The sequence below is a fragment of the Nicotiana tomentosiformis genome, chromosome 9 (assembly GCF_000390325.3).
Source record: "Nicotiana tomentosiformis chromosome 9, ASM39032v3, whole genome shotgun sequence".
Taxonomy (NCBI): domain Eukaryota; kingdom Viridiplantae; phylum Streptophyta; class Magnoliopsida; order Solanales; family Solanaceae; genus Nicotiana; species Nicotiana tomentosiformis.
The window spans coordinates 68,757,201-68,778,101 of NC_090820.1; the positions used below are offsets into that span (position 1 = coordinate 68,757,201).

Here is a 20,901-nt window from a genome sequence, read left to right on the forward strand (position 1 = left end):
GTACCATCAGAAGCCTCTTTATTCTCTGTTTCTTTCTCCCCTTCCCCCTCAACCACAAGTATATTATCAATGGTGTCCACAATTTTCTCCTGAGTTACAACTTCAGTTTCTACAGTAGTATCCTCTACATATGGTTTGTCACTCATGGGTGCAACAATATCCAAAGGGGCAACCTCAATAGAAGAAACTAGAACATCAAGCTTTGATGGAGGTGATTTTACCTTATCTGTCGTGATACACGTAGACTCCCCCTGAGCCACAACTTCCTTAACTACTAGTTCCCCCTTACCACCAGCACGAATCACCACGTTGTCACTGTTAACAGATTTTCATGAAGTAGCCTTGATCTTAGTAGGTTTGGAGATGATTTTGGGAATAGATACATGTGCATGGGCAGTTGGTTTTGGGGATGAAAGTCCAGTAGAGGTAGAAATTGCAGGTATAATAGTAGTAGAGAACGATGGCGTAGGTATAGCAGAGGGTATGAGTGGAAAAGCAAAATGTGCAGGTACATATTCACTGGTTGATTTTGCAATTTTCTTAGGCTTGGGCTTCATAATTTTGGGTCTTGCCTCAGTTTTAGATGAAGATTTTGCCTTTGAGGAAGTTTGGCATGATTTTTTCATAGTGATGAGAGAACAAGGGATTTTTCTTTGGTTCTTGCTTAGGGTTTGAGAGGAATAGTGTGGTTTGAGAGATTTATAATGAGAGGATTTTAATAAGGGTAGTCCTGATTTGACTGGAAGATAGAAGGTAATGAACTTGAGTTCTAATGGGATTCTAACAACGGTTACCTTTGACTGCTGGACTTTTAGAAATAATTAAACTCTAATTGCTCTAGGGTTCCCCCTTGATCCTTGACTTTGAAAATAACTAGGAGTGATGCTAACAAGGTTAGAAAGTCTGAGAGTAGCAGTAATTTTAGTTATTAAGTTTTATTGATTTTAAGACAATTTGGAACGTACCTAAGTCCAAACACCAACTCCTTAGCAACTCTTTAGTCTTTTCTGCAATAATACTTCAGCACAGTAAGTTAGTATCATGAGACATAGTCATCGGCTAGATTTTCTAAGCGAGTGTCTGCGTTTATGACAAACACGAGACTAAATCAAGCATTTTATACTCAGTTATCTACAACTAATAACTTCTTTTCCAGCCAATCATTGGGGTTCAACCTAGTTGGAAGTGTTAATTAATCCCAGTTCTAGTATGTTTCTTCCCTAGTCAGTTCCTTAGTGAATATGTATGCTATTTGGCCTTCATTTTTACAGAAATTGATTGAGATGTTTCCCTTTTCAACATTATCTCTAAGAAAGTGATGTCTAATATCAATGTGCTTTGTTCTCTTATTCTGACAAGGATTTTTAGGAATATTTATGGCACTGGTATTGTTGCAGAAAATAGGAACACAATCAATAAAAATGCCATAGTCCCTTAGATGTTGTCTTATCCATAGTAATTAAGCACAGTAAGATGCTAGTACCACGTATTCTACTTCAACCGTGGATAAAGCCACTAAGTTCTACTTCTTTGTTCCCCAAGACACCAGGTAAGAATCGAGGAAATGTGAAGTTCCTGAAGTGCTTTTCGTGTCAACATGAAACCCTGCATAGTCTGCATCAGCATAACTAACTAGATCAAAGTTGTATCCTCTAAGATACCATAGACACAAATCAGGAGTCCTTTTAAGATATCTGAGTATTCTTTTGATAGCCTTTAGATGAGACTCTTTGGGATTTTCTTGAAATCTTGCACACAGTCCCACACTGAACACAATATCAGGCTTGTTTGTTGTGAGATACAACAGTGATCCAATCATTCCTCTATACAGCTTTTGCTCCACACTTTTTCCTTCTTCATCAAGATCCACCTTGGTTACATTGGCAATGGGAGTATCAATTTCGTAGAGGAGTCCATGTTGGATATTTTCAATAGTTCTTTGATGTATTTTATTTGATGGATCATGGTTCCAGTAGGTGTTCACTTGATTTACAGCCCCAAAAAGAAATTCAATTCACCCATCATTCTTATTTCAAATGCATTCCCCATCGTTTTAGAAAATTCCTTGCACATTGCTTCATTAGTAGCCCCAAAGATAATATCACCCTGACGGCCTAAAAAAAACAACACAAAATTATGCTCGCTAGTCGAATATAGTATAAAAAATATCATATCCACAGGGATTGGATTTAAACAGTATTTTCGTAGCTTCTAGTTTTAATTGCTATCCAAGATGATCAAAATTTTAGAATTGTGTGATTTAAAACTAAAATTTACTAAAAGTCTAAACTATTGGCTAATGACAATCGCAACAAGAGTAATCAAGAAGATATCAAAGGGAGAAAATAGGGGTTGATTGGATAGGTGTAAGATACTTGTTTGGAAATTAACTCTAGTTACTTCACTTCTATGGTTCAAGTAAGTCTCTTGAATTCACTCTATTATGTTCAAACATTCAGTAGAAACTCCTCTCTCTATTAAGTCTCAACCTTACGATTTGAACTAAGTTAAGCTTGGTGAAGATATGTAAGAATTCGTAGTGGATTGATCCTTAGGAGAACCTCTTTCGATTATCCTCCTAACTAGATCTAAACATTAATTCAACTAGCCTCTTTCGATTACTAATAAGAATCAATAAATTCAACCAATAAGATAATGTAAAACATCACAAATTATGCCTCTTTCGATTACATAAACAAGTGAATATATATGCAACAACAAAAGCACCCAAAATACTTCAATACATAAAACTAGAGTTAATATCCACAAACAATTCTCAAAACACCAAATCCATAAATCATTAAGTAAGAATTACTCCATGGATATGGAGAAATTTATCACAATAAGTTTAAGTCAAAAAAAAACATAAAACTTCCAAACCCTTGTCTTGAGTGAGGATGAATAGTGAAACCCTTGTGCTCTTGCTTTTCCCTCTTCTCTTTAGATTTCTTAGGTATATATTATGTCGAAAGTCCTCAAAATACCATTTTCCATGTATATATACCAAGTAGGGTCTAGAGAAAATAAATATACCTTCTCCTTCGTGAAATAGGACATTTTTCCGGAGTTGGACGTGCGCGGCCGTGCACTTTTCACCCTGTTCTGCCTCATATGCGCTCCCAATGCACTGCCAGTGCACGGCTGCGCATGTGGGTGGAAACCTTAAAACTTGAAAGTTGTAGTCCTTTTAAATTTCTTTCCAACAATATATTGTGGAGCCCAAACGGAGTTTTGAGTGAAAAGTTATGTGCGTTTTACTGGACACTACATAATATGCCTGCTCGATTCTTCGTTTCGTTCCACTATCATCCGTTGATCTCCGAACACGATCCTGACTTAATCCTTGGGCTTTTACTCAGACTTCAAAGCTCCCGACTAGCTTGAATTCATTCCATAACATCTACATAGATCGGAATTACTCCTATAAGGAATAACACACACAATTAGTGCAAAACACTAGCGATTAAAGCTCCAACTCAATTAAAGTGCAGTAAATTAGAGTGTAATAATCGACTAAAATATGAGATTATAGCCTACCATCACACCCACATATACTTGCACAATCATAAGATTTTTCCCTTTGTTCCTCAGGAACAATGTGTTGTCCACCTTTCCTCTTGCAAAGTGATTAGTAAAAACGAATTTAGAAAGCCTCTCATACTAGGCTCTTGGAACCTGTTTCAGTCCATACAATGCCTTGTCTAACTTGAACACATAGTTAGGGAACTCTTCACTTTCAAAGCTAGGAGGCCGTTTAACAAACACCTCCTCCTTCGGGTAACCATTCAAGAATGCACTCTTCGCATCCATATGATATATAGTGAATTCCATGTGTGCAGCAAAAGCAATTAGCATTCTTATAGCTTCCATTCTAGCTACAGGAGCAAATATCTCATCATAGTCAATGTCTTCTTCTTGATTGTACCCCTGAACTACCAGTCTGTCCTTGCTCCTTGTGATATTTCCTTGCTCATCTAGCTTGTTTCTAAACACCCATCTGGTACCTATGACAATTCTGTTCTTGGGTCCCTGCACCAGGTGCTAGACCTTGCTTCTCTTAAGAGATGACCTGGTTTGCACTCCAGCATTAGATCATAGATGATGTTCTCAAGGCGGTGTGAGCTTTGATATTTCCATGGCCTAACTTGCATACCCAGAGATGGTTCAGGCAGGGAGTGACCCAAAGGACTAGTGTCAGTAGTTACAGGTTCATCTGTCTGAGTATCAGTCAATGTAGTTCTTTCTTCTTCTTGTTCTTCCTGATCACTCTCAACTTCCCCAGGATTCCTTGATCCTCCTTAAGAGTGTTGTTCAGGTTCTCTAGAGGTTCCTTCATTAGTGAGCCTTATGTCAGTCTTCATCATGCATACCTTTCTCGGCCAGGTTGTTAGATTCATCAAAAATAACATGAATATTTTCTTCTACACACAGTTCTTTTATTAAATACTTTGTAAGCTTTACTATGTGGTGAGTAGCCTAGGAAAACTCCCCCATCACTTCTGTCATAAAACTTACCTAGAGCTTCTTTACCATTATTGTGAACAAAATATTTGCACCCAAAAGCTCTTAGGTGAGTGATGTTGGGCTTTCTTCCTGAAGTAACTCATAGGGAGTCTTCTCAAGAATGGGTCTGACCATGCATCTTTTTAACCCGAAGTAGTGACTGCCTCAGCCCAAAAGCTTTTAGGAAGTCCACTGGCAATTAGCATGGTCCTGCCCTTGTCTTCTAGAGATCTATTCTTTCTTTCCACAACACCATTTTGCTATGGAGTACTAGGTGCAGAGAAGTTGTGATCAATGCCATGAGTGCTACAGAACTCAAGGAATTTAGAGTTTTTCAAACTCAGTCCCATGGTATGCTCTTATACTTGAAAACACTTTCCAGTTTCTGTTGAATCATTCTGACAAAACACATAGAAAACATCAAAAGTTTCATCCTTAGATCCCAGAAACAAGGTCCATGTGTACTTACAGAAGTCGTCAATAATGAAAAATACATACTCCTTGCCTCCCCTTCTCTTCACTCTTATTAGTCCACATAGGTCCATGTGAAGGAGTTCAAGGGGTTTGAAAGTACTGACAACTTTCTTAGATTTAAAATATGACTTTACATGTTTGCCTCTGACACAAGCATCACATACTTTGTCTGATGTGAACTCAACTTTGGTAGTCTAAGGACCAGGTCCTTTGCTACCAACTTGCTGAGTTGAGATAGACTGGCATGTCCCAGTCTTATATGCCATAACAGTGGATCATCTTCGACTACACTTAAACATGTATGCTCACTCAGAGGAAGAGACATAATAGATATCTTGTAGATATTTTTATGTGTCTTACCTTCCAAAACAATTTCATCTGTATCCAGCGTAGTGACAGTGCAGATTTTGGAATTAAACTTTACCTCATTGCCTTTATCACACATTTGAGAGATTCTGAGAAGATTATGTTTAAGACAAACTACATAGAACACAACTTCAATAGAATGAGAGAGTGACTTACCAACCTTACCAATACCTGTTATTTGTCCCTTTTCCCATTTCCAAATGACACACTCCCTCCTTGGAATGCTGTCAGTGAGAGGAAGTTTTTCATTTCACCAGTCATATGTCTTGAGCATCCGTCTAGATACCAGTCTTGATTGTTTCCTCTCACTTTAGCCTGCACCAAAAATCACAAGTTAGTCTTGGGAACCCAGAAAAGCTTGGGTCCCTTTTTTGTTTGAAGAAGGATTAATCAAATCTCTCCTTGCATAGAAGGGAAGAGTATTGACAGTTCTTTTCTTATTGACCTTAATCCACTTAGTTTGGACAAAGAAATTGACTGTGGGTTCTTCTTCCTTCTCTACGTGTTTCAATATCCCAAAGGTGTTCTTAAACTGAGCATGAATTAAAGCAGGGCAAGTATCTCTTAAGTGTCCTACCTTCCCACAGTTGAGGTCACATCTTATTATCATAAATTCCTACATACTTGTGATCAAACCTGGGCACAGGTTTTCTATAGTCAATTCCTGATTTGTTAGTGCTGCAATTTTCATTTAGCCAATTTAGTGCATCTGAGGATCTATGCAGCTCTCTTAGTCTAGATAGTTCATACTTTGCCTTTTCAAGATTTTCTTGTAATACTTTATTCCTATAGTCAACATCACAAACACTATCTTTAAGCTCTTTTAATTTCATTTCAAGATTATCTTGTAGATCACTCATTATTTCCTTGCCATGTGCATCAAGTTGCTGCTCATTTTTAGAAGTGAGCTCAAGAACCTGGGTCTTAATATCTTTGACTTGTCCTTCAAGATCAGCTTTGTCATATTCAAGTTTTTTGAGGTCAGGCTTAACACATGAAAGGTTACTTATTAACTGATTATTTTCAGCACTCAACCTATCCATCTCACTCATCATGGTCACTATTATGGCCATTAGCTATTTTTTAGACATAACATGGATATTTTCTTTCAAGTTAGAAATACTTACCTGGTTTGTTTCATCTTCAGCCTCTGAGTCACTCACGGCCATCATCCATATCACTTCATCTTCTGTTTGGCTTTTTTCAATTGCCATTAGAGAAACTTCAATATTTATTTTTCCAAAATTAGCCTCCAATGTCCCCATATATCATGAGCAAATATGCAAGAGGACACCTTGTAGAGAACATTCCTTGGTAAACTTTTATAGAGCAGATCCTTTACCTTAGCATTTTTCTGGATCATCTGATGATCCTTAGCATCATAATCCTCCTCTCTCTTGATATTTTTGTTTTATTTACTATCCACTTTGGTAGGGATAATTGGTCCATGATTGATAATTATCCATAGGTCAAAATCAGTGGCCTGGAGGAACGTTTCTATATACATCTTCCATTCATCATAGTGGTGTCCATCAAACAAAGGAGGTCTTCCAATGTGTATTCCTAGCTGTACGGGGGGGATCAGTCTCCACCGCCTGGTGTGCATCTATCACAACATAAAGACTTATAGCCTCGTCCTCATTCTCTTCCTCTTTATCACTTTCCATATCCTCATATGCTGCCAGAAAAGCTTGTTTCATGGCTTCAGTGAATCCTTTGCCTAGGATTTTGCCTTGGTTTAGGCCCTTCTCTTTCATTTTTTGCCTTTTCTCTTTTTCAGCTCTTTCTTTCTTCCATTAAATTTTCCACATTGGGCTGTCTTTGACCATGTGGTCTAGCTTCTTGTACTTGTAGCACCCATTGTATGAAGCTTTGTCAATCTACTTAGGTTTGCCGATGCATTTTTGAAATTCTTCATGAACCTCTTGAACTTAGCAAACATTGTTAGGTCGAGCTCATCATTGTCAGACTCATCTTCTCTAGATGCCTTAAGAACCAAGGCCTTATCCCTCTTTGGTTCATCCTTGCACAGTTCCAGCTTTCTCATCAAGTGCGCTAAGAACTAGGTGCTCAAGGTCGTTGTTGAAGGTTTTTACAAGGCAGTAACTTTTTCACAAAGTTACTCTAGTCCGAGATTGTTGGAAGAAGGCTGTTAATGTAATAAGGATCGTTGTGCAAGAAGATATGTTCACATAAGTGATAGACAAGAGTCACAAGATTTGTGGAGTCCTTGGAACTGTAGGAGTCCTATCAAATGAGGAGTTGACTATGCATAGGACTCGTAAAAGATCTCGGAGCCCAGTGAACTTAAATACTTTCCTGATGGACTGAGGACAATTATCCTTTTGCACGTCAACTATGGAACTACATTTTCAACACTCAAGTCGATTACTAGTCTTAGTGTTCTTATTGAGTCAGTTAGTGAATGTGTATTAGGAAATCAAGGTGTCATACATAATGTCTTAGTGTCAAGAGAATGTGCGCTAAGAACCAGGTCCTCAAGGTACTTGATGAAGTGCGCTAAGAACTAGGTGCTCAAGGTCGTTGTTGAAGGTTTTTACAAGGCAATAACTTTTTCACAAAGTTACTCTAGTCCGAGATTGTTGGAAGAAGGCTGTTAATGTAATAAGGATCGTTGTGTAAGAAGATATGTTCGCATAAGTGATAGACAAGAGTCACAAGATTTGTGGAGTCCTTGGAACTGTAGGAGTCCTATCAAATGAGGAGTTGACTATGCATAGGACTCATAAAAGATCTCGGAGCCCAGTGAACTTAAATACTTTCCTGATGGACTGAGGACAATTATCCTTTTGCACGTCAACCATGGAACTACATTTTCAACACTCAAGTCGATTACTAGTCTTAGTGTTCTTATTGAGTCAGTTAGTGAATGTGTACTAGGAAATTGAGTTGTAATCAAGGTGTCATACATAATGTGTGAGTTGAAGTAATTGTTTGAGTTTGCAATTTAGAGTAACTTATAAGTCAAATAGTTGAAGTAGGAGAATGGTGTGTGTATTGATTTATAGGTCTTGTAATCAATACATTTGGTTCATTTGTTTTAGTGAAGTTGAAGTTAAAATCCTACGTGGTAGGTCGTTGTTTTGCACCTTTGAGCCGAGCGATTTTCCACGTAAAAATTTCTATCTTTGCTTTTACTGTTTATATCATTTACGTCTAAGGAGTAAGGTAAAGAACCAAGTTCTTTTGTAATTTAGGAAGGCACTCAAATTAACAATTGGTTTCAGAGCAGGTTCTCTCACACGTGGTTAACACCTAGAAAGATATTGGAAGAAAAATGAGTGCCCCACCTGGGATTAACGAAGGACAATCAACTAGTAGACCACCTCTGTTCAACGGAAAATACTACAGTTGGTGGAAAGCAAAAATGGAGGACTTCCTGATGGTTGAAGACTATGAACTATGGAAAATAGTAAATCGAGGACCACTAACTCCCACCAAACAAAATGGGCAAAATAAAACTATTCCCAAAGACCCCTCTGAATTCGTGGCAACAGATTTCAAAATGATGGAGAAGAATGCAAAGGCCAAGAAGATCCTCATCTGTGGACTTGGTCCTGATGAGTACAACAAGATATCTGCATACTCTAATGCAAAGGAGATCTGTGATGCACTTCAAACTGCTGATGAAGGAACAAATCAAGTGAAGAGATCAAGGATTGAATTGCTTATGAGGAACTATGAGCTCTTCTCCATGAAGGAATCTGAACCCATCCAGGTGATGATGACCAGGTTTACCATAATAAAAAATGAACTGAAATCATTTGAAAATGTATTCACTTCTGAAGAGTTGGTTAGCAAGGTTCTAAGGATTCTCCCAGCTTCATGGGAATCAAAAGTCACAGCCATCCACGAAGCAAAGGAGTTGGATAAGATTTCACTAGATGAGCTGACTGAAAACTTAAAGACTCATCAAGTACCTTGAGGACCTGGTTCTTAGCGCACATTCTCTTGACACACTTTGTTAATCATCAAAATCTCAATACTGAATAGTAGTTATCATGGGTATTATCTCAGTTTGTCATCGGGATGCCTCTCTATTATTTGATCCCGATTCTACATATTCATATGTGTCTTTCGTACTTTATTTTGGGTTTAGATATGCTTTATGAGTTACTTGATATTCCTGTTTATCTATCTACATTTGTTGGTGATTCTGTTCGAGTAGGTAGAGGTTATCTTTAGGAATTGTAATGATAGAATAGAGGGATCATATCCATTCTGTCACAATCTTTGATGGTCACTATCTTAATAATAGAAGGATAATGAAATTCCTAGTGATAGTCTAGGGTGAGATTTCATGACAAAATTTAAGATTATGCTTTTTAGAACTTGAAGAAACTAAAATAAATTTACTAAAATATATAAGTTTCTTGGGGCTGTATATAGGATGGGAAATGGTAAAATAATTATAAATAGAGAAATGGACTAGCAATTAAGGCGCATGCAACCATAAATCCTGTAGTGTAAAGGCAGATAATATAGGTGGAGTTTAACTTCTATACACTTGTATATAAGTAGAGTTTAACTCAAAAGAATATTCATATTATAAGATTCGATGTCCGCTTTGGGACCTTGTCTAATTCGGATTGACGCTAGTAAGGCTCGTTAAAGAGGAAAGCGCTCTTTAACAAGATTATTTTCATTCGCAAAATTCGAACTTAACACCTCTGGTTAAGGTTGAAGGAATTGTATTCATCTTACCACAATTTTTGATAATAGTGTGTGTGTATATATATATATATATATATATATAAAAGTCAAATCTATATAACAATTGCGTCAGTGTTGATATCTTGATCTGGAGATTTACGTCAGTGCATTGATTTAGGTTGGAACGTGCATATTTTTTGGGAACTTGTACGTGCTCGTGCATAATGCTAAGGTTAGGCTAACCAAAATATATATTTTTTTGTGTCATAAACAGTGAGCATCTGCACCGTTTGAAGTTTGGGTGGAAATTGAAATGATGCATGCAATTCACCAGCCCCAAAGTGACGAGCAGCTCAACAAACTGTTGGCCTTGTAGTTGTAGTTTGCGTGGGAACTTTGCTCCGTTAGGAGGAGGGGCAATTGTGATGCAAGGAATTACGACGAGGGCATTAAAATCCGATAACTCAAATCGAATGTAAATATAGACAATTTCTGGCTCTTTTCCGGAATGAAAATGCACAGAACTCAAATCCCGTAGTCAATAGTTACCATAACGTAAAGAGATGTCAGGAAATACATCCATAAATAAACAAATAACGTATTTCTGATAGTTCAACGAGGCATCCAATATTTGAGTGGCCCCTCAACAAATAAGAGGATTGGTTATCGGATGCATGGCCTAATAACCCAAGCAGCCAATCACTTTCAACAATCAAGTTACTACCTCAAATTTGATGGCACGCTGTCTCATCTTTTTTAATTTTTCATCCGGTGTTTGATATTCGTTTTGAAGCCCAAACTTATTCGGGTATAAAACTAATTAAAGGGAGAATCGTTCCTTACCAAGATTTTTTTCTTTCTCAAAATTTAACTGCGAGACCTCTAATTAAGAGTGAATGAATTCGATCATCCAGCGGAAACCTTTGGGTACGTTGTCTCATTACCTCGACGATAATAGCATTTCACTGAAAAAGTGAGTACCTATATTCTTAAGCCAATACAAGGGAAACCTTTGGGTACGTTGTCTCATTACCTCGACGATAATAGCATTTCACTGAAAAAGTGAGTACCTATATTCTTAAGCCAATACAAGGGAAACCATATTTTGTCACGCCATGGAATCTTCAACATATATACCTGTTATCTCCTATGCTATGGCCTTTACAGGCAACATAATTGTATACGGGTGAACTCGGGGTCAGCCCACACCCCGATTTCTCGGTGAATCAAATGAAGTATGTATGTATGAGATAGAGACCGAATCTAAGAACTCTTTGGTTTGAAGCTGGAACGAGGTGCTCGCTACCGGGCCCGACAAGACAACACCCCCCGAACCCGGAACGAGCTCCAAGACCTTGGAGAGCATTACAAACGGTTGCACAAGATTAACAGAGGGCCGTGATATCCGCACCCAACCAGATATCACGGCGCGGATCTCGCCCAATGCCGGTAGCGCATCAGTGATTGATGTACAAGGAGGATTTTTACATTTTTTAAAATTGTACTAGGGGTGAAACTCCCCTACTATATAAAGGGGAAGTTTCTTATTCAGTAGACAAATTGTAACACACATATCAGGCAATACAAACTTATTTCTCTACTTTCTAGCTATTGAAAGGTTCTTATTTTAATCATAGTTCTTCATACACATTTGGCTTCGAACCGAGGGTCCGATCGAAGGTAAACTACTGTTAAGCTTAAATCTGAGCTCGGACTCAACGTCTTAACTGGTTTGGTTATTTATTTCATCTTTAATTTGCCTATCTAACATTTTGGTTACTTGTGTTAAATCAATCCACATATTCTTAAAACCGCGTACAAATTTAATTGTTATCCGTTTTTAGGGTAAACAGTTTGGCGCCAACCGTGGGACTAAGGATAATAGTGGTAGTTTGATACAAATCTCCATAACAAACTCTATTTTACACTTGTTCTTTAAGGTCTCAATTTCAGATCAGTTTAAAAAATGTCAAATTCTCAGTCTGCTCACTTGAACGCCGAGGCTGAGTCTGGCCATCATGGCAAAAACAATAATGTGGTGCCAAGCAATGAGGTTCCCCCTGCTGATCCCAACAAAGTCCCAGTTGCAGACCCAGTTGATGCTAACTCGCACGTGGCCATCGACTCCAATCTATCTACCGACCCCGAGAACAGCGTTCGCGGAGGAGCCCGGCCAACGGCTCGAGGAGCGCCCGAAGGCAAAGGCGACGGGGTCAGTCTACGAGTGATTTTAGAAATGTTGCAGGCTCAACAGGCAGCGATAGCGCAGCTACAGAATCAAAGTCACGCTCCCAGCAGAGTTGAGCCCGAACCATCCCGGGAAAACACCCGAAGAAATGAGCAGATCGCCGAAAGGCCAGGTGGAACTGAGCCCGGTGTCAGTCCCGAAGTAATGAAAATGCTTGAAGCAATAATGATACGGGTGGAGTCAGGTGAAAAGAAAATTGAGGCTAATGACAAGAACGTGGAGACATATAATTCTCAGGTCGATCAAATCCCAGGAGCGCCCCCGATATTGAAAGGCCCGGACTCCAAAATATTTGCCCAAAATCCTTTTCCTCCAAGCGCGGCACCAAAGCCATCCCGAAGAGGTTTCGTATGCCCAATATTCCAAAATATAACAGACCTATGAATCCAAATGAGCATGTGATCTCCTACACATACGCCATCAAAGGTAACGACTTAGAAGACGACGAAATCGAGTCTGTGTTATTAAAGAAGTTAGGGAAATTTTTGTCAAAAGGAACAATGATATGGTACCACAACTTGCCCCCAAATTCCATTGATTCATTCACTATGCTCGCGGATGCTTTTGTAAAGGCTCATGTCGGGGCTATCAAGGTCGAGACAAGAAAATTGGACCTTTTCAAGGTTAAGCAAAGGGACAACGAGATGCTCAGGGAGTTCGTATCAAGATTTCGAATGGAACGGTTGGACTTACCTCCGGTTGTAGACGATTGGGCCGTTCAGGAATTCACTCAGGGACTTAACCCCCGAAGCTCCTTGGCTTCGCAGCAGCTGAAACAAAACTTGGTAGAGTACCCGGCGGTAACTTGGGCCAACGTCCACAATAGGTACCAGTCAAAAATTAGAGTCGATACGACCAACTCGGAGCCCCTTATGGGTCCGTTTATCCCATCATAACCGACGACATGCCTAAGAGAGTCATCGATCATGAATCAGGGCCGGTTCGAGATTGGTACCAACCACACAGTGCAGAACGAAAGGGAAATGGGTAAGGGCACAACTCTACAAGGAACGAGGAATGAAAAGAGAAGTGATCGAGGGCCCAATAGCCGAGGGCTGATGAGAAAAAATGGCTTCGACAGGCCGCTCGGGGGAAGCGAAGCACCAAGATTATCAAAGTATAACTTCAACATTGATGCAGCTAGCATCGTATCAGCCATTGGGCACATCAAGGAAATCAAGTAGCCTCGACCATTGTAACCCGACCCTACCCAGAGAGATCCTAACTTGATGTGTAAGTATCATGGAACTCATGGCCATAGGACCGAGGACTGTCAACAATTGAGAGAAGAAGTTGCCGGTTGTTCAATAACGGACATCTCCAAGAATTCCTGAGTGATCGAGCCAAAAACCACTTCAGGAACAGGGACTCCAACAAACAGACTGAACAAGAAGAACCTCAGCAGGTCATTAACATGATCATTTGAGGAGTCGATGTCCCCCAGGGACCGATGATAAAGCGCACTAAAGTATCCATCACGAGGGAAAAGCGTACCCGAGATTATATCCTGGAGGGAGCCATTTGTTCATCGACGAGGATGCCGAATGCATCATACAGACTCATAATGATGCACTGGTGATATCCATACTTATCAACAAGCCTCGGGCTAAATGTGTGTTGATTAATCCAGGCAGCTCGGCCAACATCATCAGATCGAGGGTCATCGAGCAGTTGGGGTTACAAGATCAAATCGTACCGGCGGTCCGGGTGTTGAACGGATTTAACATGGCATGCGAAACTACTAAAGAAGAAATAACCTTGCCAGTGAATACCGCCGGGACAATTCAAGATACGAAATTCTACGTGATCAAAGGGGACATGAGGTATAATGCCTTATTCGGATGGCCTTGGGTTCACAACATGAGGGAAATACCCTCAACACTGCACCAGGCACAAAAGTTCCCTACGCCGGGAGGAATCAAGACGGTCTATGAAGAGCAGTCGGCTGCAAAAGAAATGTTTGCAATCGACGAGGTGATCTCAATACCCGTGATCTCGACATCAAAGAACACTAAGCCAGCCAGGAAGGAAGAAATTAAATAGCAATCACCGATACCAACCCCGAACGAACCAGAAGATTGAGGAGTAGGCGAGGAGGATGATTACGGAGTTCCTAAGTCTTTCATTTCTCTCGATGATTCTGATGCCACCAAATCGGCGGTCGAGGAGCTGGAGCAAGTCATATTGATCGAACACTTACCCGACCGAAAGGTATACCTGGGGACGAGGTTAACTCCCGAGCTCAGGAAAAAACTCATTAAATTTCTTATAGCTAACATAGATTGTTTCGCTTGGTCCCATCTTGACATTACAGGGATCCCGCCGGAGGTAACCACTCACAAGCTAAGTTTGGACCCAAAGTTCCATCCGGTTAAGCAAAAAAGGAGACCGCAGTCCGAATTCAAGCACGCTTTCATCAAGGATGAGGTATTTAAACTCCTTAAAATAGGATCCATTCGGGAAGTTAAGTACCCGGACTGGTTAGCCAACATAGTGGTAGTACCTAAGAAAGGAATAAGCTAAGAATATGTGTAGATTATAAATATTTGAACAAGGCATGCCCTAAGGATTCTTTTCCTTTGCCTAACATCGATCGGATGATCGACGCGACGGTCAGAGACGATTACTCAGTTTTCTCTATGCCTATTCTGGGTACAACCAAATTCGGATGGATCCGAGCGATCAAGAAAAAACTTCCTTTATTACTAAAGTCAGCACCTATTGTTATAGCGTAATGCCATTCGGATTAAAGAACATCGGTGCCACCTATCAATGCCTAGTAAACTGTATGTTCGAAGAACAGATAGGAAAATCAATGAAAGTTTATATTGACGACATGTTAGTCAAGTCCCTGCGAGCAGAGAACCATTTGAAACATTTGTAGAAATCTTCGACATATTGAATAAATACAATATGAAGCTGAACCCGGAAAAGTGCGCATTCGGGGTCGGTTCCAAAAAATTCTTCGGGTTCATGGTATCCAATCGAGGGATCGAGATCAATCCCGACAAAATCAAATCCATAGAAGACATCTATGTGGTGGACGACGTCAAAGTCATTCAGAGGCTAACCAGGCGTATAGCCGCCTTGGGCCGGTTCATATCAAGGTCCTCGGACAAAAGACATCGGTTCTTCTCATTATTGAAGAAGAAGAAGAAGAAGAATAACCTTTCCTGGACCCCAGGATGCCAACAAGCTTTGGAAGAACTCAATCGGTACATCTCGAGTCCCCCCCTTTCTCCACACTCCGAAGGCGGATGAATATTTGTACCTTTACTTGGCGGTTTTCTAGGTGGCGGTAAGTGGAGTCTTAGTCCGGGAAGAGGAAGGTACGCAATTCCCTATTTACTATGTCAGTAGGTGTAACACCTCGTACCTTAGTGTTTGGATGCATCATAGTAAAACCATGATATTTGGAAGAGATTAAGGTCGTACATTAAGCTATAGATATAAGACCCCGTAAGTTTATTGAATTTCAGTTTCCTTCTAACTTAGTACTGATCTTTATTGTCCGATTTGCTTTCTTAGTGCTGACACCCTCGTATGCCGATCAACCAATGAAGCGGCAGAAGAACCTATTTGACAGTAATCTAGAAGGAACTTCAGAAAAAGACTTGAAAGTAAGGAACGAAGTGCTCGTTACTCATATCAGCATTCTCACTTCTGATATCTCCAGGTCTTGTCACCAAAAACCTTCCCCGATTGACAGAACGTTCCGCTACTGACACTTGAAAAAGCAGCTTTCAAGGTCTCGTCGCTTCGGTGAATCACTTGAGCCCTGATACATTTTCGGTGCCATGGAGCTAGACCAGTGAGCTATTACGCTTTCTTCAAAGGATGGCTACTTAACGTTATATATTGCCTTGATATGGTACTTTCTTTTAAGAGAAACATTATTTTTTTTAAAATGTTGGATAAATATGATTATCAAAAATTATTAGTATAATATTGTTTTGATAAGTTTTAGTTAAACACATGATATGAGGAAACTTTTAAAGAATATTTTATGTATTATAAGAAAAGAAATTACTTTTTCATAAGAAAAGTTATGTTTATATCCTTTCTAGAAATTATTTTCTCATAATAGAAGTTATATTTTTACCCATTTTAGAATTAATAGTATAAAAAATTGTGCTCTTCATACTAGGTTGACAAAAACTGGATTTGATAAAATTACATGGGTGTCAATAAGTAGTCATATATTATTTTATTAATGAATCAAGTTATTAATGTCATGTGACTTGTGTTAAACGGAAAGTAGTTACACTTATGCCATTATCTTAGGGAAACAAATGCATTGTTTAATATGCTTGTGATATGTATAACTTGTTATAGTAGACACGTGCTCAACTTTCTTAAAAAATTGCATCTTGAGTTAACTAGTCATGTTCCACCGCCAAAGACAACTAATGTTGCATCATATCCTTTCCTTACCTTCTTTATAAATTAATAAGCAGCAATTTACATTCCTCTTCTTTTCAATTCAATGGAGTACAAATAAAAGTTTTGTTCCTTCTTTCTATTTTAACGACGAAGAACAGTAGTCTTAATCATAGGTTCCTTTTATCAAATTGTCTCAATTGAAGTAAGGTGTAGGGAAGCTTTAAAGAAGGCGATCTTCTACGAGCTCGTATAAGTAATTAAGGTATGTTAAGGCTAATCCTTCCTTCTTTTGACATGATCCAAGTAACGATACATAAACGTAATGTGATTTCATAAATGGTTCTACTCTTAGTAGTTAAAAATGTCTACGTTATTCATTTCTGTAAAATGATATTCAAAGCATGCCTAAGTATGTTCCTAACTCTCTATCGAGATATTCAATAAAGATGTAAATGTTCATAATGTAGTATTATATGCATCTCCATTTACCACCGAGCTACGGCCGATTGGGCAGTCATGCATCATCATTTACCACCGAGCTATGGCCGATCGAGCAGTCATGCATTTACCACCAAGCTACAGCCGGTTAGGCAGTTACACATTTACCGCCAAGCTACGGACTGTCGGGCAGTCATGCATTTACCACCGAGCTATGGCCGGCCGAGCAGTCATGCATTTACCATCGCGCTACGGCCGGTTGGGCAGTTACCACTGATCAGTCGGGCAGTTAACGTCATGAGAATGATGTAATCAGAACTATTATATTGTAGTTTTATTTATATATACGAGATTGGACTTATTCTATATGTTATGGCCCTCAACGGCAAGTCAGAGGTTACAGGTTGACTCTTATCCCTCCCAGTGATAGTATCTTATTATTATGTTTTATTTCTGCCTTACATACTTGGTACATTCTTCGTACTGACGTTCCTTTGCCTGGGGGCACTGTGCTTCATGCCACGCAGGTGTAAATAGCCGAGGCGAGGACCCTCCACTATAGGTTGCCTCCAGATATGAGCATTTGTTTGGTGAGCTCCACTTCTTCCTGGAGTATTGCCGAGTCACGTTCTGTATATGCTATTTTGTTTTATGAGGATGTCGGGAGCCTTGTCCCGACTTATATATTATGGTCATGTTTTCTTAGAGGTTTTGCAGAAAATGTCTTGTGTATAGTTTTAGGTATGACATATCAACGGCCTTGTCGGCCCTTATGTATCTATATAAATCCTTTTGAATTAGTTATGTGAGTTAAGTCCTAATATTGTTACTTATATATATAGATGTGGCCTATCATGGCCTGTGATGAGTCTTATAGTAAATAAGGATAAGGTATGTGGCGCTCGGATGAGTAGGTACCGGGTGCCAGTCATGGCCCTCCGGTTTGGGTCGTGATAGTAAGACTCTAGGTGAGGCCGAAACAAGGTATCCTCACCTCGAAAAATTGTCGCTCGCTTTGCTAAGCGCCTCTAGAAAGTTGAAACAGTACTTCCAATGTTACCCCCATATGTGTCGTAACCTCTTACCCACTGAGGAACATCATGCACAAGCCCAAGCTATCAGGTCGGTTGGCCAAATGGGCCGTCGAAATCAGTGGGTACAATATCGAGTATCGACCCCGAACAGCCATAAAATCTCAAATTTTGGCTGACTTTACGCCAGCCTTAGTGCCCGAAGTCAAAAGAGAATTATTGTTAGCCTCGGGGACTACCTCGGAAATTTTGACCCTTTTTATGGACGGTGCCTCGAACACAAAAGGGTCTGGGCTCGGTTTCATGTTGAAGCCTTCTACGAGGAATGTAGTTAGGCAGTCTATTAGAACTGTGAAATTTACTAACAATGAGGCCGAGTATGAGGCCATGATTGCAGGATTCGAATTGGCTAAAAGCCTTGAGTTTGAGGTGGTCGAAGCTAAGTGTGATTCCCTCCTAGTGGTAAATCAAGTCAATGGGACGTTCGAAGTGAAAAAGGAACAAATGCAAAGGTATTTAGACAAGTTACAGGTAACGCTGCATCAATTCAAGGAATGGACCCTACAACATATGCCCCGGGATCAAAACAGCGAAGCTGATGCTCTGGCCAACTTGGGGTCATTGGTTGATGACGATGAATTCAATTCGGGAGCAGTTGTACAGCTCATGAAGTCGGTGATAGAAGAAGGCCACGTTGAAATAAACTCAACAAGTTTAACCTGGGATTGGAGGAACAAGTACATAGACTACTTGAAAACTGGGAAATTGCCCCCGCATCCTAAAGAATCGAGATCCCTGCGTACTAAGGCTTTCAGATTTAGCTTGGTCGAAAGGGCACTGTATAGGAGAACATTCAACGGCCTGTTAGCCAAATGCTTGGGGCTGGGAGATATCGAGTACGCCTTGAGAGAAGTTTACGAAGGCAATTGCGGAAACCATTCGGGGGTAGAATCTTTGGTTCGGAAATTAATCAGGGCCGGCTATTATTGGACCGAAATGGAGAAGGATGTGAAGGACTTCGTACGAAAATGCGACGGCTGCCAGAGACACGCACTGATGATCCATCAACCGGGAGAGCTACTACACTCGGTCTTGTCCCCATGGTCGTTTATGGAATGGGGAATGAACATCGTCGGTCCCCTGCCATGGGCACCCGGTAAAGCTCAATTCATATTATTCATGACTGACTATTTTTTCAAATGGGTCGAGGCCCAAGCATTCAAAAAGGTCCAGGAGAAAGAAGTCATTGACTTCATCTGGGGCCACATAATATGTCGATTTGGGATACCGGCCGAAGTCATGTGTGATAATGGGAAGCAATTGATCGGCATCAACGTAAAGAAATTTTTCGAAGATCACAAGATTAAAAAGATACTATCAACACCTTACCACCCTAGTGGGAACGGACAGGCGGAGTCAACAAACAAGACCATACTTCAAAACCTAAAAACGAGGTTGACCGATGCCAAAGGGAAATGGAAAGAAATCTTTCCTGAAGTCCTATGGGGATATCGTACAACCTAGAAGTCTAGCACCAGGGCCACTCCATTTTCGTTGGTCTACGGGGCCGAAGCCTTGATACCAGTCGAGGTGGGAGAGATAAGCCTCAGATTCCAATATGCAACCGAAGAGTCAAATAGCAAGATCATGGTCACGAGCCTAGAACTATTGGATGAAAGGCGTGAGGAAGCTTTAGTCCGGTTGGCCACCCAAAAACAATGGATAGAAAGATACTACAACCAAAGAGCCAACCTCCGACATTTCAATATCGGGGACCTAGTGTTGAGGAAAGTAGCGTTACACACCCGGAACCCAAACGAGGGAAAGCTGGGATCTAATTGGGAAGGACCGTACGAGTCATCGGAATTACCGACAAAGTCTCATACAAACTCGAAGCGAGAAACGGTGTGCAACTACCGAACAATTGGAACGTGACACACTTAAAATGGTACTACTGCTAAGTTACGATCTCAACTACTCTTTAATCATGTTATGTATCGGACTAACACTTGCAGGCAACGTTCAAGAATAGATGTGGCTATTAGGTCTGAAAGCACGCGTTGCACTCTTTTTCCCTTGAACTGGTAATGTCCTAAAAATGGGCATCCGGCAAGATTTTTAACAAGGCAACAGTAAAATGTGCTAACTTAGATTCGAAGGCCGGTCTCAAACAGTATCTGAGCTTTCTCAAGCTCGACCTCAAATACCGGGGGCCATTACCCTCGGATTAAGGTTTTCAGCAAGGGAAAATTTAGTAAGGAAAAAAGAAAACCTTTAATGCTAGAAGCTAAGGCTTGGTGGTTATGATTCATTGTAAGGGCCAAACGGTCGTATGAACTGTGCCCACATAGTTCACTTTAGCCATGACACAAGCTTTTGTGCGTTTTCGATCATGTACTTTACACACAGAAATGAATGAAAGTTCCGCCTTGCTATTACACATTTTCTTGCCTCTTAAATTCCGGATCCTAAGAGCCCTCGGGCTACCCCTATTCGGAGACTATCAGCCCATGGGCTACCTCCACTCGGGGACTGTCGTCCGAAAAGAGTTCGGACAACTTGGGCTACTAAATCCTAGAGGCACCAAACCTATTAGGCGGTGCCTAAATACAAAAGGCTACGCCCGCCCTAAAAATGGCTCAGAGTCGTCCGAAACTCATAATCAGAAAGTAAGGCCTTTATAAAAATTTGATACCTGCTAAAAGGTTACCCTCGGCAAAAGCATCGTCTAAAATCACTTAATCATCTTAAAAAAACTTCTCGGGTCACACCGAGTTTTCAAAG

General features: G+C 40.2%; 1 protein-coding gene across 1 annotated transcript; it reads left to right on the forward strand.

The window, feature by feature from the left end:
- Positions 1-8,641: 8,641 nt before the first annotated feature.
- Positions 8,642-9,289, forward strand: LOC138898934 (uncharacterized). The gene has a single exon (XM_070185043.1). It carries the CDS (start codon positions 8,642-8,644, stop codon positions 9,287-9,289), a length of 648 nt encoding a protein of 215 aa, XP_070041144.1.
- Positions 9,290-20,901: the final 11,612 nt, after the last annotated feature.

Bases quoted from the DNA above. Each gene is read 5' to 3' on its own strand.
- LOC138898934 (XM_070185043.1), top strand. From the start codon at position 8,642: ATGAGTGCCCCACCTGGGATTAACGAAGGACAATCAACTAGTAGACCA.